We start from the raw sequence: 13,408 nt of genomic DNA on the forward strand, positions 1-13,408 counted from the left end.
ACGCCTTTCTCTGGATTCAAGGGGGCGTACCGCAGCCGAAGCTGCCCCTTGCGTGCTGATAAAGGAGTAACTAGCGGCCGAAGCCACCTTACTCCTACACGGGGATAAAGGAGAACCTAGCAGCCGAAGCCACAGAACTCCTAACGCCTTTCTCTATAGTAGCAGCTCCCCTTACGGGGAGCATCTAGCAGCTAAACCTGCCATTCTCTTACACATTGATATAGGAGGATCTGCAGCCGAAGCCGCAGACTCCTACACATGCATAAAACACCCTAGTCCGCCTTAACTAAGATAGCCTCTAAACAGCCTCCACGACGTAAATCGTGGCAAGCTCAACTCATACAAACTTACTGCTTCCACGGCAAAGTCACGTGGCAAGCCAAAAGATTAATTAGTTAAATGTATAAGATATAAGTATATAACAAAGCGGTAAACACTTAGCTTTCTGGTAAACCAGCCCATGTGGTCACCGACTCCACGCGTCGCCTTTGTTCACTTTACTAACACTTGTTATCACCGTTCTAACCACTTGAAGCTCTAACGACAAAATGGCTGTCCGTTAGCGACCGCAGCGTATTTAAATCTTGATCTACCTACATGAGTATCTATAAATGTAGTAGAAGTTGTCAGAGCTGTCAGACTAGATTTGAACCTTCGCGATACGATCCGATTCGACTTAACTCGATCGGATCGATCGTCGCGACATCCCTTACGGGCGTATGAGTATAGCTATAATAGGGTTGTTTCCAATTTTTTGAAACGCTTGTATGTTCTATATTAACTAAAAGTTGCCCTAAAATTCAACTTTTGTACTAAAAACGACTTTAAATATGTTAAATTAACAAAATATATTTTGACAGATGCTTTCGCGCCCAAAACGCTCTTTGAAAATTGTGTGACGTCACAGTTTACGGTTTGATACATAAGTAACTACATACACACGTAGAAGATACGAACTGTCAACTGACATTTGTCATTTGTTCTTTATCGCCTAACTGTCAACAGTGTCAATCCGAGAATTGTGACGTCATCAGAATCTTCAATGACGTTTCGAGATTGGTCACGTGACGTGTGCCAAAAGATATTTTAAATTCAATATTTACAAAAATATGCTCATTACAGGTCCCCTAAAAGTAGTTTAACATGTTCTTATAATCCAAAAGAATTTATTGGGATACAATTCTGCCCTAAGATTTGTAGATGGAAACAACCCTATTGTGCCAGAACGGCACAACTATACGTATAGCACATCTAGTTGATCCTACCATCTATGAGATCAAAGAATGTAAGAATGTTCATCATCAATTCGTTCATTCGTGTCATTAGTGTTTAGTTTTGTGCATATTCTGTGGTTCTACTTTGTCATGTTATGAATGAATGAGATGATGATTGGATTGTGTGATGACTAAAAATGAAACCAATAGTTTTTACTTAATAAATAAGATTAAGATAGATATTTTCATTTCAACTCTTCAATCATGATGGCAGGTAAAGGTAAGTTAAATAAGCAAAGCAATAAGAAACCAATACTTTTTGTTTTAAGACATGAAAACTAAAGTTGTTTCGTGCTACACTGAATTTAGAAAATATCTTATTTTAGGTATGCCGGAGACAGAGGAACAGAATAGGATAAGGTTTCAAGTGGAGCTAGAATTCGTTCAATGTTTAGCCAATCCAAATTACATTCATTGTGAGTATAGAGGTTATATTTTGTAAATAAACTAAAGATTACCTACATAAGTATGTGAGTAGCAGCCAAAGGTAGCAGCCCAAGACTTGCGGCTTATGATAATAATAATAATAAAATTCTTTATTGTACACTGCATAAAAAACAGATACAGAAATTGAAAAAATATATACATTGGTAGGTAACAACAGGCGGACTTATCGCTAAACAGAGATCTCTTCCAGACAACCTTCAGATAGTGAGATGGCAAACGAAGCGAAGTTAACGGGTGGTGTATAATAAAGAAAAAAGTAGTAAAAATACAATTTAATACATATACTACCCCTTAATTAGTTAAGATAGACTACATTTATTACTATATACAAAAAATATATACATATATATAAATCACAAAGGAAGCCATAACAATGACAAAGAGTTTAAAAGAATATAGGTCCATCATGAAATAGACAAATAATGTTCTTTTATTAGGTTTTTAAAAATGGAAAGTGATTTAGCATGTCTAATATCAATGGGTAGATAATAATACACTATAATACTATATAATAATGTTCATTTTTCCGTCAGATAGATGCTTTTCGTAATTTATAGATAATTAATTCCTACTTTTTAAAATCTGAATAGCTACATATTATATTAGCTTATTTATTATAGGTACCTGTTTTCTTATCTAGTGAGTTATATTATTAAGACATCACATTTTCAGTTCTAGCACAGCGAGGCTACTTCAAGGAACAGACCTTCATCAACTACCTGAAGTACCTCCAGTACTGGCGGGAGCCGGAATACGCTCGATACCTCAAGTACCCAATGTGCCTACATTTTCTGGAGTTGTTGCAGCATGAGGCGTTTAGAAGAGAATGTGTATCAGCTCAGGTATCTATCAACAGAAATGATTGCTGGGTCACTTAACTGCTTTATAGTTTTAAGAGATACTCTTTTGTAAATAAAGAAATGCAATTAATGTAATAAATCTGTCAATAGGCGGGTCCACACAGAGCGAGAATACGCGTGAGGCAATCTCTTAGCCAAGGCATGTCTACACTGACCGCTTTGTGCATGAGGAGATGAGCCTATATGAAAGATAACATAAAAACTATTGGTGAAAGATTCTGATCTAATTAAGAATACATCTTCATTGTTTAGAAATAGAACTGGATGTTCCATGTCTTGATAGCTTATGATTATTTCACTCAATTTTTATACCTGTCAAACAAACTGCACTATTAATAGGTTTCTCAAATGTTTGTATACTCTGCCTGTTACAGTTAAAACTTATAATTATTGTTTTGAAACATGTACTTATTGTATGACATAGGTATACATACATAAGTAAGTAAGTAAGTAAATATTCTTTATTGTGCACCATACAGTTAAAAATAGACAGAAAATTAAAAAACACGTAAAAGTTAGGTAACAACATACTGCTTTTCTTGCATTTTTTTTCTTCACCAAAGAGTAATACTTCAAATGATATTCAAAATAAGATAGATATCTAACCAGTTTTTAATGTATTTGCATTGAAATAAAATGTATGTATATGTCATACAATAAGTACCGGGCCTAGGTTCTCCCATGTGTTGGAAGATCTGATGGCAGTATTTTTTGTAAAAAGCAGGGTCTGTAAGAATTCTTATTTCAGGTTGTCAAAAGTAATTATGAGGCTCCTTTGGGAACACTAAAATGACCCCACCATAATGGGAAAATAATTTTAAATTTGTTGTGCATTGTGCATGATTCCACTAAACAATAGAATCTGTTTTCCAAAGGCTATAACAGACCCTTGGAAAGAAAGAAACGCTATGGTCAGAGGAATTAACATTGCACCCTTTTCATTCCAGGTGTGCAAGTTCATGGACGACCAGGCGATCCTGCTGTGGCAGCACTACACGCGGCGCCGCACGCGCACGCTGCAGCCGCCCGACGCGCCCGCGCCGCCCGCGCCGCCCGCGCCGCCCGGCCCGCCGAGGCAGCAGTCCTAGGGTTAGCTTTTGATAAGAGGAAAGGGAACGGCCGCTTCTCCATACAAACGTAGTCTCCATTTTCCTCCCTGAATATTGACATTCTGGAAAATATTGTTATATAATTTGATGTATATGAAGCATGCTATTATAATAATTAAAAATTCGATAAAAATCAAACGTAAAGGCATAGCTGTGGTTAATATGCAACTCATACTCATACTCATATATTTATTCATAATAATTCATATTATATGTCACAATTTTATTTAAAATAAATTATTTACAAAACATTATTTGTAACATTTTACATAATAATAAAAAAAATAAAATTAATATTAAATCTAGGTTTTTAGGTACTTATTTTGTACTCCATAAACTAATTAAAGCTATGAAAAGTGTGCTCGATAAGCCATTTTTTCAGTTGCATTTTAAAACTCATTAATGACTGCGCATTCGTGACATGTCCCGGCAGTCGGTTGCATTGTACACAGTCGGCCCCATCACGAGAGTCGCTGACTTAGCTATGCTTAACACCCAAGAGTTTGTGGGCGTTCCGCAAGTTACGACCGTGGATGTCAGCCCCTCTCACGTATTCATTAAGGTGTCATCGCACATAGACGGCCACGTGGTATATCACCATGGAGGACAGTGTGAGTATCTGGAGGTTCTAGAAGTGCGGTTTTGCAGATGTACTTTGTCCTACCTGCACAATCGCTCGGACGGCTCTTTTTTGCACTCGGTAGACAGGCTCCCATTAGGCAGCGCGGCCCCACAGCTCCACGCCGTATTGGAGGATCGAGTGCACAGTGGCAAAATAGCAAGACCTTACCACATCCCTGGACACCACCCTTGCCAGGCGTCGCAGTGCGAAACAGGCACTTGCCAGTTTGTTACAATCTTTCATAGTGTGTGCTCCCCACTGGAGGCCCTTATCAAGTTCAATACCCAACAAATGGTATCAACATATTTTCAATAATGTTAATATCCAGAGAGGAAAATGAGGACTATGTTTGTATGAAAAGGCGATTTCGTGCGAGTCCTCCACTTTCGTCTTAAACTTTTCCCATTCTGTGAATAAAAGGCTGTTAGTCTTTTCTGGTCTTAAAGACTAGTGGCTTTTTTTGTTTGAGAATGGCAGTGGAGGTCATGATACGAGAGAGAGGTAGGTAGAGATGTGTTAGCATATGCTGACACTAGCAGCGTTAATTGTATAATTCTGCGCTGAAAAAACGCGAATGTATATATTAAATTTAATATAACCTCTATTATCCGAATGAATTGGGACCGTGAATAGTTGTGGTTTTGGATAAACTAAGTCAGTGTTCGAGTAATTGGAGATTCGAATAGTCAAGGTTCTACTGTATTGGGTAGCTAATAATCATAATCATAATCATTCTTTATTGCAACCATGGTACAGTATAGATGTTATACATGATATACAATGTCTCACATGGACCCTGCAAGGGCACAGCATATAATATCTTTTACAGTACATATGGGGCTACTTTATAGCACTAGTGCGAGAAGTAGCATATTACGTTACTGTGTCGAACATTTAAAGGGCCATATGTACTGTAAAACGTTGTACGATACATGTGCGAATAGGTAATTCGCAACTCGTGTCGATTTAAAACACTCCCTTCGGTCGTGTTTTAATTTATCGCCACTCGTTTCGAATTTCCTATTTTTCGCACTTGTATCGTAATGTACTAATTCATAACTCATAACATATTATCATATTATTAGCAACATTATCAACTTATTTAAGAAAGTCATGAAGCAATTCTTATATTACACATGAGATCACTAATAAATGTCAAACAAATAAATTAATTAATGCCTATGCCTGATATGCCGTACTCAGTCCATATCTATATTCTTTGGAGGCTTAGTTTGTTATTGGCAAAGTTATTGATTGTATATACGAGGTGTAAAGTCTAAACAAAAATCCTGCAGCTGAACTGGATGGCGCTGTACTGCGCCATATGTTGTGTAGTAACTTAATGATCAAATAATAACTTGACAGCCCGAGTTACCACATAATGTACAGAGCTATATAGCGCCATCTACACTAGATGTCAAATTATAAGCACAAATATGTCTGGTACAGTCAAGTGCAAAAATATGTATCGAAAGAATCGTCTCATAAATATGGTACTATGCTCTTATTACACTGGAATAAGATGCTATGGGACATATTTTTGAGTAAGATGTGTACACCTATATTTCTACACTTGACTGTACTTTACAGATGTAATAATACAATACAATCAATGAATGTTTGGTGATAGGGTTCCTTTGAGCACTCTTCAAGCCGAAAAAATATTGAATATAAGTCTTATCCTAATTTAATTTTTTTTTAATTTGTTTGGGATCACCAACAGACAATACATCAGAGAAAAAATAATCTGTAGCTTACATAACAACAGCTTAATGAGGGATAAATTAATAAAATTTAACCTTTAAAAAAATCTCATTTTATTTATGTCTGTTTCTGAAATATTGATAGACTGATTGATGTATTATCGTAAGTTTAAGTAAGTAAATTAATTAAAACAAATAATTTTTAAATTATCGCTCCATTCTATTTTCCCTAATGGTCGGAAAACATGAAAAAAAAACCCTTAATATTAGATACTAACTAAATTCTTACCCCCTTATTCATAAACGTCTAGTAAAGTTGACAAGCCGCTAATAATCGTTTGTCCCTTTCCATCATACCAATACGTCGGAAAGGGACAAACGATTATAAGCGGCTTGACAACTTTAGTAGACGTTTTATGAATAAGGGGGTTAGAAGTTAAATTAGTAACATTTTCCCTATAAATGTCACAAAGTATAAGTGACGGAGATAAAAGTAACATAACTAGTTTTTATGACGGCATCCTTAAGGTGCAGTGAGTTCAGTTCTTCTCCGAACGCAGCTCGCCGAGCACTGAGCGGACGGCCGTGCATGCCCAGGATTGTGGATATCATCGCTATTAGTTATTTTTAACGAAATCGATGAGATCCAGCAAAAATAATTAATAGCGTTTGCTGAAATAGTTGCAAATATTTAATAGTGCGTCTTTGACCTAAGTTTGTGATTTCTTTCTATTTAGCGAAAGTTGTTTTTAATCAGGTATCAAATCGATGAATTTACTAGAGACCTCAAGATTGCTATTCATATTTTTTGTCAACCGTATCATGGTCTCGAAAAGCGCTACCATTTTTTATAAATTCTGCTGCCTGAACCCATTGCACTTTAACATGTATACAGCTGAAAACCACAACCAAATGGAATTTGTCATTTTATCAGCCAATAACTGGAACATAAAAGTGTGGCGGTCGTACGTCTCATTTGACTTGTTCAAATGGTAGTCTTTGAACCAATTGTAAGATTCCATAGTACGCCTAATGGATAGCGTCAATATAATTGCTGCGAAGTTTAGAACAAAACCAGTTCTATATCATAAGAATTCCGGTTCAAAATCGAATGTCACTCCACCCAGAGTTATTGTGAATATTGTGTGAAGTGATGCTTAGGTTTTCGCCGCGTCTGGCAAAGGGCACGTAGCGTCACGTAGTAGATCAGTTCTACTAGGCTCATCATGCTGAAGCCCATGCACAGGCCCAGTAACCCTCCAGTGTTTGCTGCTCCGGAAACAAAAAAGTATAGGTAGGTAATCACTTGTGTAGCCATTTCCGTCAGTAAAAAAAATACGTGTTCAAATTTCCGCGCCAGTACAATAGACAAAAATATCGAGCTAAAGAATTTTGAGCCAAGAGTCAGATTTTGTGGAACTTATGGACTCGAAACCCAGAAGTAGTAGGTAGATTGAACAGGTGAGAGAGAACGATTTGCCCATGTATAGAAATAATTTACTAATGTATACTATATGAGGAATTCGAAGAATTTTTAGGGTAGGTATTACCCTACCCTACGCCTACGTAGAATAACAAGGGGGTCGCGTCATTAAAAAAGGTTGAAAAGCACTGTCCTAGAGTAAAGTTATTGACAGTATCAAAAGTAACTGATCAAACTACGCGTCAGGTACTTTTGAACGCAAACTAGAAATATATCTCTATTTAGAAGAGTAGGAAGGGAAGCAGATACTTTTGGCGTGTTGTTTCATTCGGTACCTCCTATTCATGTTGACTGTACATATGCGAGTAAACAATGTTGGTAATATTAAGTAATTTATACTTACACAAAAACTCTGTGAGGCCGAATATTTCGCCTTTGGTGTACCTTGTAAAAGTACGGTCCTCGAAATAAAAGTGGATTATAAGCATGTTGTTTCTGAAAAACAATAATTTAAGGTTACATTTTGATTCAACTTCAAACATACTGGAATACTAGTAAGTATGAGATCTCTGTGCACGCCGGAAGGCACTCCTCGCCTGACTGTTGACCTGCAGTAAAGACATACTCACGTAACGTATTCAGCCGTTTTGTTGCCGCTGAGCCGCTTGGCGTATTGCTCAACCATCGCCTTGCTTAGTCTGGCGGAGCTCATACGCTCGTAGTATGAGATCTCTGTGCAAGCTGGCAGGCACTCCTCGCATGACAGTTGACGGCCTGCAATAAATACTATCGATTTAGAAATTTACTGGTACTTTGATAAGAAGTTACAAATAAAAGTTTAATTGTAAGGGTCGGCAACGCGCATGTAATGCCTTTGGAGTTGCAGGCGTCCATAGGCTACGCTGACTGCTTACCATCAGGCGGGCAGTATGCTTGTTTGCCAACGTCGTGGTTTAAAAAAAATTGTCGCGGACTTTACCTAACACCTGAATCAATAGGTCTTACCTTTTCTAATTAAATTTATATTAGAATAGCAATTTGCGTCGGCTTTACCACAAACCCGTGTGGTTTTGTTTTCTGAAATGATAAATAACTTGAATTAACTAATTCTTTAAATAAGAAATAAGACAACTAGGTAACAAATCGAATTATTTTCTTTTATTTGCTTGCCCTGTTAGTATGTACGGGACAAATATTGCAATTGGTTTTCGGTTTCGGATGAAGCCGAAAATTTGCATACATATATGTAAGTCGGGTGCCAATGCAATATTATGGTACCATCAAGCTGATCTGTAGCCATAGGAACTCTGTGATAAAACAACGCAACCTAATTTAGTTTGGGGTTTTTAGAATTGTCTCGTTGAGTATTAGTTGCCTGTGGAAAAAAGTACAGTTAGCGATAAATGCTTGTACCAAAAATTAAATCTTTGCCAAAAACTTATTTTGGATGGGTTGGTCACTTTATCTTTACCTAGTATATGACATCAATTTCAGTTAGACGAAGTTTGTTGCGCAGTCCGGTTAGTACCTACGCTTCTGACGAAGCCTGCGCTGTGGATTTAGATGATGGTTGAGTTTTACTTACGTTTTCGTTTAATAGATTATTTTTATGGTTCAGTTTATAAGAAATGAGACAGTCTTAAGGTACTTTAGAAAGAAAATATTTCAGCAATTCATTCAAATTTAAAGTAGGTAGGTAATTGAACCTGTGGTGTTGATTAATATTGTTATTTAGACATACATTTTCTACTTACTAGGCATGTAATATAATACACATTTGCATAAGGCCAGCATATTTCGAGCTTCGCACTCCATCTCACAATTTTTTAAAGTGTAAGTCCTGAAATGAAATTCAAAATCAATTATTAAGTAATAGTGGCGTAGCGTGAACTGATTAGCCGTGGGCAAAGTCGCAGCTCCGATGCCTTTTTCTTTCAATATGTATTTGTATTCCCAAGGTAATAAAAAGTTTGGCTTTGCGGGGGCCCTTGAAGTGGGAGGCCGTGAGTGAGGGCCCACTTCGCCCATGCCTAGAAACGCCACTGTTAGGCAAGTACATTGTAGTGTATTGTACTTGACAGTAACAGGTTCAACCCTGGAGCCTACTACAAGATTTGTACATGTACATATTTTTATGTCCACAGCGCTTATAAAACTCTAAATATGATGATCCAAGCTTCTATGTAAGGCCCGTATATACATATATCGGAGGTTCGCTATTTTGGGCTATTCGTACACTATAAAAGACCAAGGCCTTCTCACAGGAGAACAGGCACACCTGCTTATTGACATCGATACCCCGGCAGGGAGTGCGCTGTATCTATGATTTGGGGGTTGGATGGCGATACGAGCTTCTATGCCTGGCCCGTATATACATAACTGGTTTGCTATGTTGGTCTATTAGTACCTACAGTTACCTGCGGAGATCAAGCACACCGGCTTATTGACATCGATACCGTGCAGTTAGGGAGCTGCTTCCATGATTCGGAGTTGGATGACGATAAGAGCTTTTGTGTCTGATCCATACATCTCAGGTAGGTACGCTATATCGGGCTTGAAGTTACTTACCTGTAGAAAACCAAAGCCTTCTCACTGGAGAACAGGCACACCCGCTTTTTGACATCGATCCCCCGCAGGGAGGGAGCTGCGTCCATGATTCGGGGTTGGATGGCGATACGAGCTTCTATTCCTGGACCGTATATATCACCCAGATTCGCGATGTTGGGCGTTTCCGTGGGATTGTGCAAAAGGATCTAGAATTTCATTTCAAAGTGGCATGTAAATTGGTTGTCACACGGTCGTACGATGTTAATAGAATGATTGCAACGAGAAAATACGTATGTGACTGTATTTGTTTCTTTGGGGCTCTTCACAGTTTGAATATTTTGACAGAATTTAGATGTGTCATGAATTACAATACAGTAGACTAACAGAGTATTGTTTGCTTCAGCAGAAAATAGCTTTAGAATCATTTCATGTGATCAATGTGGTCAGACTTGCCTTAAAACTGGGGCTTTTCGTGGAAGCACAGTAGTATTCAGCCACATTCGCGTCCAAAACCAACGTCAAACCATGATCAGTTCCGATACCTACAAAATAAGTTTTTTTTATTATTACATTTTATATTTCTCGGTAGGCAAATAAGGTAATTTACTGCTCGGTTTATTATGATTGAGTACTTAGATAGAATTACGTTTCCGATAGGTTTTCTTTTAGTAAAACTAGTCCGGGGAGCCGTGAGACACGAATGACACGAAATTATATTTCTCAATCACAAGTTCAACACTACGTGCCTTAGACATCAGAATTTTATCTGTAGTTTCTAATATCTCTAAACAGCACGTGTAAATTTGCATTGGCGATAATTAAAATCTATAGGTAATTTGTTTGCTCCGTCCGTCCTTTCTAGGTTCCTACTTTGTAAGACAAAATGTCCTTAAAAGTGAAAATAACGTAGGTGGTGTTAACGTTTGCATACGTATTGTTGACTATTACTAACCTCTGGGTCTCCATGGAAAACCGTTATACGGCGCATCGGCCGGGTAACCGCCTTCGGGAGTCCAATCAACCGAAGGTAATGGGAACGTAAAATTCATATCGTTTAAATCTTTGCTGCAAACATTAAGCATACCTTAAATTTGAATAAACGTAACGACGAATTAATTCAATAGGTTTAATCTTGTATCAGGTATTACGGATTGCGGAACAGCTTGTTGCGATGGACGACGTTGAAGGTGCAACACAGTCCTTCGTCGGTAAGTTGCGCGTTGAACAAGTCCTGGCAGCTCATCTCGCCGGAGTCCCAAATGCACATTGCTAACATCTCGCTACATGGCTGGGTTACCTAAAGGCAAGAATAATTTCTCAGAAAATATTAAAAAGGCGGTTTTACGTTCGTACATTTTTGTTTTTTTATTTTGGGTCTTATGCCAAATGTGGACTACGAGTAGTAATGGCTGTGTGGAGAGGAAGGGATATTTTAAGAACAACGAAGAATTTGTGGGGCATTTTAAGAACATCGCATAGTTTTTAAGACAAACTCACATTTATTAAGAAGGAGCGGAAGTAGTTCCAATCGGCGCTTTGAGCAACGTCGCTTTCAAATATTTCTGTGTCATCCTGTGATGTGCATAAGCTTTCGAGCAATTTCTTGTTCACTGGATCACTGACAAAAATATTTCAATAAATTCACAAAAAATGTTTGTTTAAAACTATGGGTTTGAGAAAACTTTAGTTAAAACAATAGTATTGCTTTGAGAAATAATACACTCGCTAGTAGTAATCGTGACGCGTTTGGAAAAAAAAATACTTAGGTATTATATTTACCCGTCTTGTTTATAACGTTTCGCGACACTTTTCTTCGCCTGATTGACATTGCACACAGTAATGGCTGGAAAGGGCAGGTTCTGGAGAGCCATGTTCTCAGGGTTGATGCTCACGATCATGGGTGAACTTCGCCATTTGTCATAAACGTTAAGGATAAAGAATCCTGCGCAAACTATGGAGCAACTGAATGCCCCTAACCAGAAGAATCTGTGTGCAGAAGAATTTACTACGATAATGTTGATGATAAAGTCCGCAGTTTTACCACTTTCGCTTGTAGACTCGCTAGTCGAGCTACTCGGGTGCATATAGAAATAGAGTAGTTGACTGCTTAGTCAAATCAGTTTCTTTTTTCGAACTGTCAAGACGATTAGCCACTATGAAATACAAAATAATGACGCCACGGTCATGTTACGGTCTCTTTATACTTCTTTCGGATTTATTAAATAGAAATTGTGTCTGAAAATAACTTAGGCCTAGGCTTTTCTAATTTTTCTGGTGCTTAATTTCGTGCATGGTGTGAAATAATTTATTTTAAATACAGGAAACATCCCTATTGAAGAGCTTTACATTGAAAGGGTCGTGAACCCATCTAGTCAGCAAGGGTTTTTAACTTTTCAGAGAGAGTGAGGGAGAGATCCTTATTTATTGCGATGGCATCAAATAACGTTAACGCACGCGGACCCCTATCGCGTACCTTTCAAACCAAGTTAATTTCTTTTCTCCCACGTATCGGAGACCATGCAACGTGGACGTCAACAGATATTCTCTTAGGTCTTTCCGTACACCTTTGCCACCGCAACCTGATATTATATCCTGGTGAGAGTGGTGAGGTCTCTCCTGTGTAAAAAGTCTTTCCATTATAAAATAAAACTAGGTAGGTTATACATATACTCATGAACCTCTCTTTGTATTTTTACGTGTGTTCCACCGTTCCACAATATGGTGAAGAGTAAATTCGTTTTACGGCTTTTGATATTTACTTATTTATTATACTAATTTCCGAAAAGAAAAGAAAATCCGTACCTAGTCGCTAAACCTACCTCACTCTTGCTTCTGGTTATAGTTCGTTTATGATCCCAAACATACCACGGTGCCGGATCTTGACTATTGTCAGTGGTCCAATAATTAGTTTTTTGCTGAAACAGCGCTTTTTTTTAAATTGTTAAATGATATTACGTATATTGAAATTAAGACCGGATCTGAAGAATACCGGAGAGAAGAAAAATTGCCGGACTAGACAAAATTACAAAACGAAGTTAGGAAAATGGAACAAACTACAGGATTAAGCGATATAATAACGACCGTATCGTTAATTATGGAAACAAGGGGCCTTATTCGACATGCACAACTGTCAAATTTCGCGTCCACATCAAATCAACACTTGATTCTATCGCATGTTGATTGTATCAAGTGTTGATTCTATCAACTGTGGATATTATCATTTGGAACAATCAAAACTCATTCATAGAAAAAATAATCAAACTAAAATCAACTTTGTTTATTACTACTATACAGTTTGTAATGGCTCTGAACTCGAAGTGGATCGGTTTGATTTGATTGTCACCTGACTGTGGATTGCTAATGTCAAATTTTGACAAGTGTTGATTTTATTGCTAGACTTTATTGTCTATGGGCTTGGGCACC

The 13,408-nt window shown here is 37.7% G+C and overlaps 2 protein-coding genes across 2 annotated transcripts; one reads left to right on the top strand and one right to left on the bottom strand.

Moving 5' to 3' along the window:
* The first annotated feature begins 1,339 nt into the window (after positions 1–1,339).
* On the top strand, positions 1,340–6,201 carry LOC133528818 (mediator of RNA polymerase II transcription subunit 31). Its single transcript, XM_061866286.1, has 4 exons — positions 1,340–1,494; positions 1,601–1,690; positions 2,394–2,563; positions 3,529–6,201. Exons 1-4 carry the CDS (start codon positions 1,479–1,481, stop codon positions 3,667–3,669), a joined length of 417 nt encoding a protein of 138 aa, XP_061722270.1. The 5' UTR covers positions 1,340–1,478; the 3' UTR covers positions 3,670–6,201.
* Positions 6,202–6,324: 123 nt separating this feature from the next.
* On the bottom strand, positions 6,325–13,084 carry LOC133528820 (pickpocket protein 28-like). Its single transcript, XM_061866288.1, has 12 exons — positions 12,459–13,084; positions 11,765–11,971; positions 11,483–11,603; positions 11,134–11,282; positions 10,938–11,050; positions 10,439–10,527; positions 10,007–10,191; positions 9,193–9,278; positions 8,444–8,515; positions 8,068–8,212; positions 7,842–7,933; positions 6,325–7,284 (listed from the first exon to the last, which is right to left on the bottom strand). The coding sequence occupies exons 1-12, from the start codon at positions 12,620–12,622 to the stop codon at positions 7,145–7,147; spliced, it is 1,563 nt and encodes a 520-aa protein (XP_061722272.1). The 5' UTR covers positions 12,623–13,084; the 3' UTR covers positions 6,325–7,144.
* Between the last annotated feature and the right edge of the window lie 324 nt (positions 13,085–13,408).

The sequence above is a fragment of the Cydia pomonella genome, chromosome 20 (genome assembly GCF_033807575.1).
Source record: "Cydia pomonella isolate Wapato2018A chromosome 20, ilCydPomo1, whole genome shotgun sequence".
NCBI lineage: Eukaryota > Metazoa > Arthropoda > Insecta > Lepidoptera > Tortricidae > Cydia > Cydia pomonella.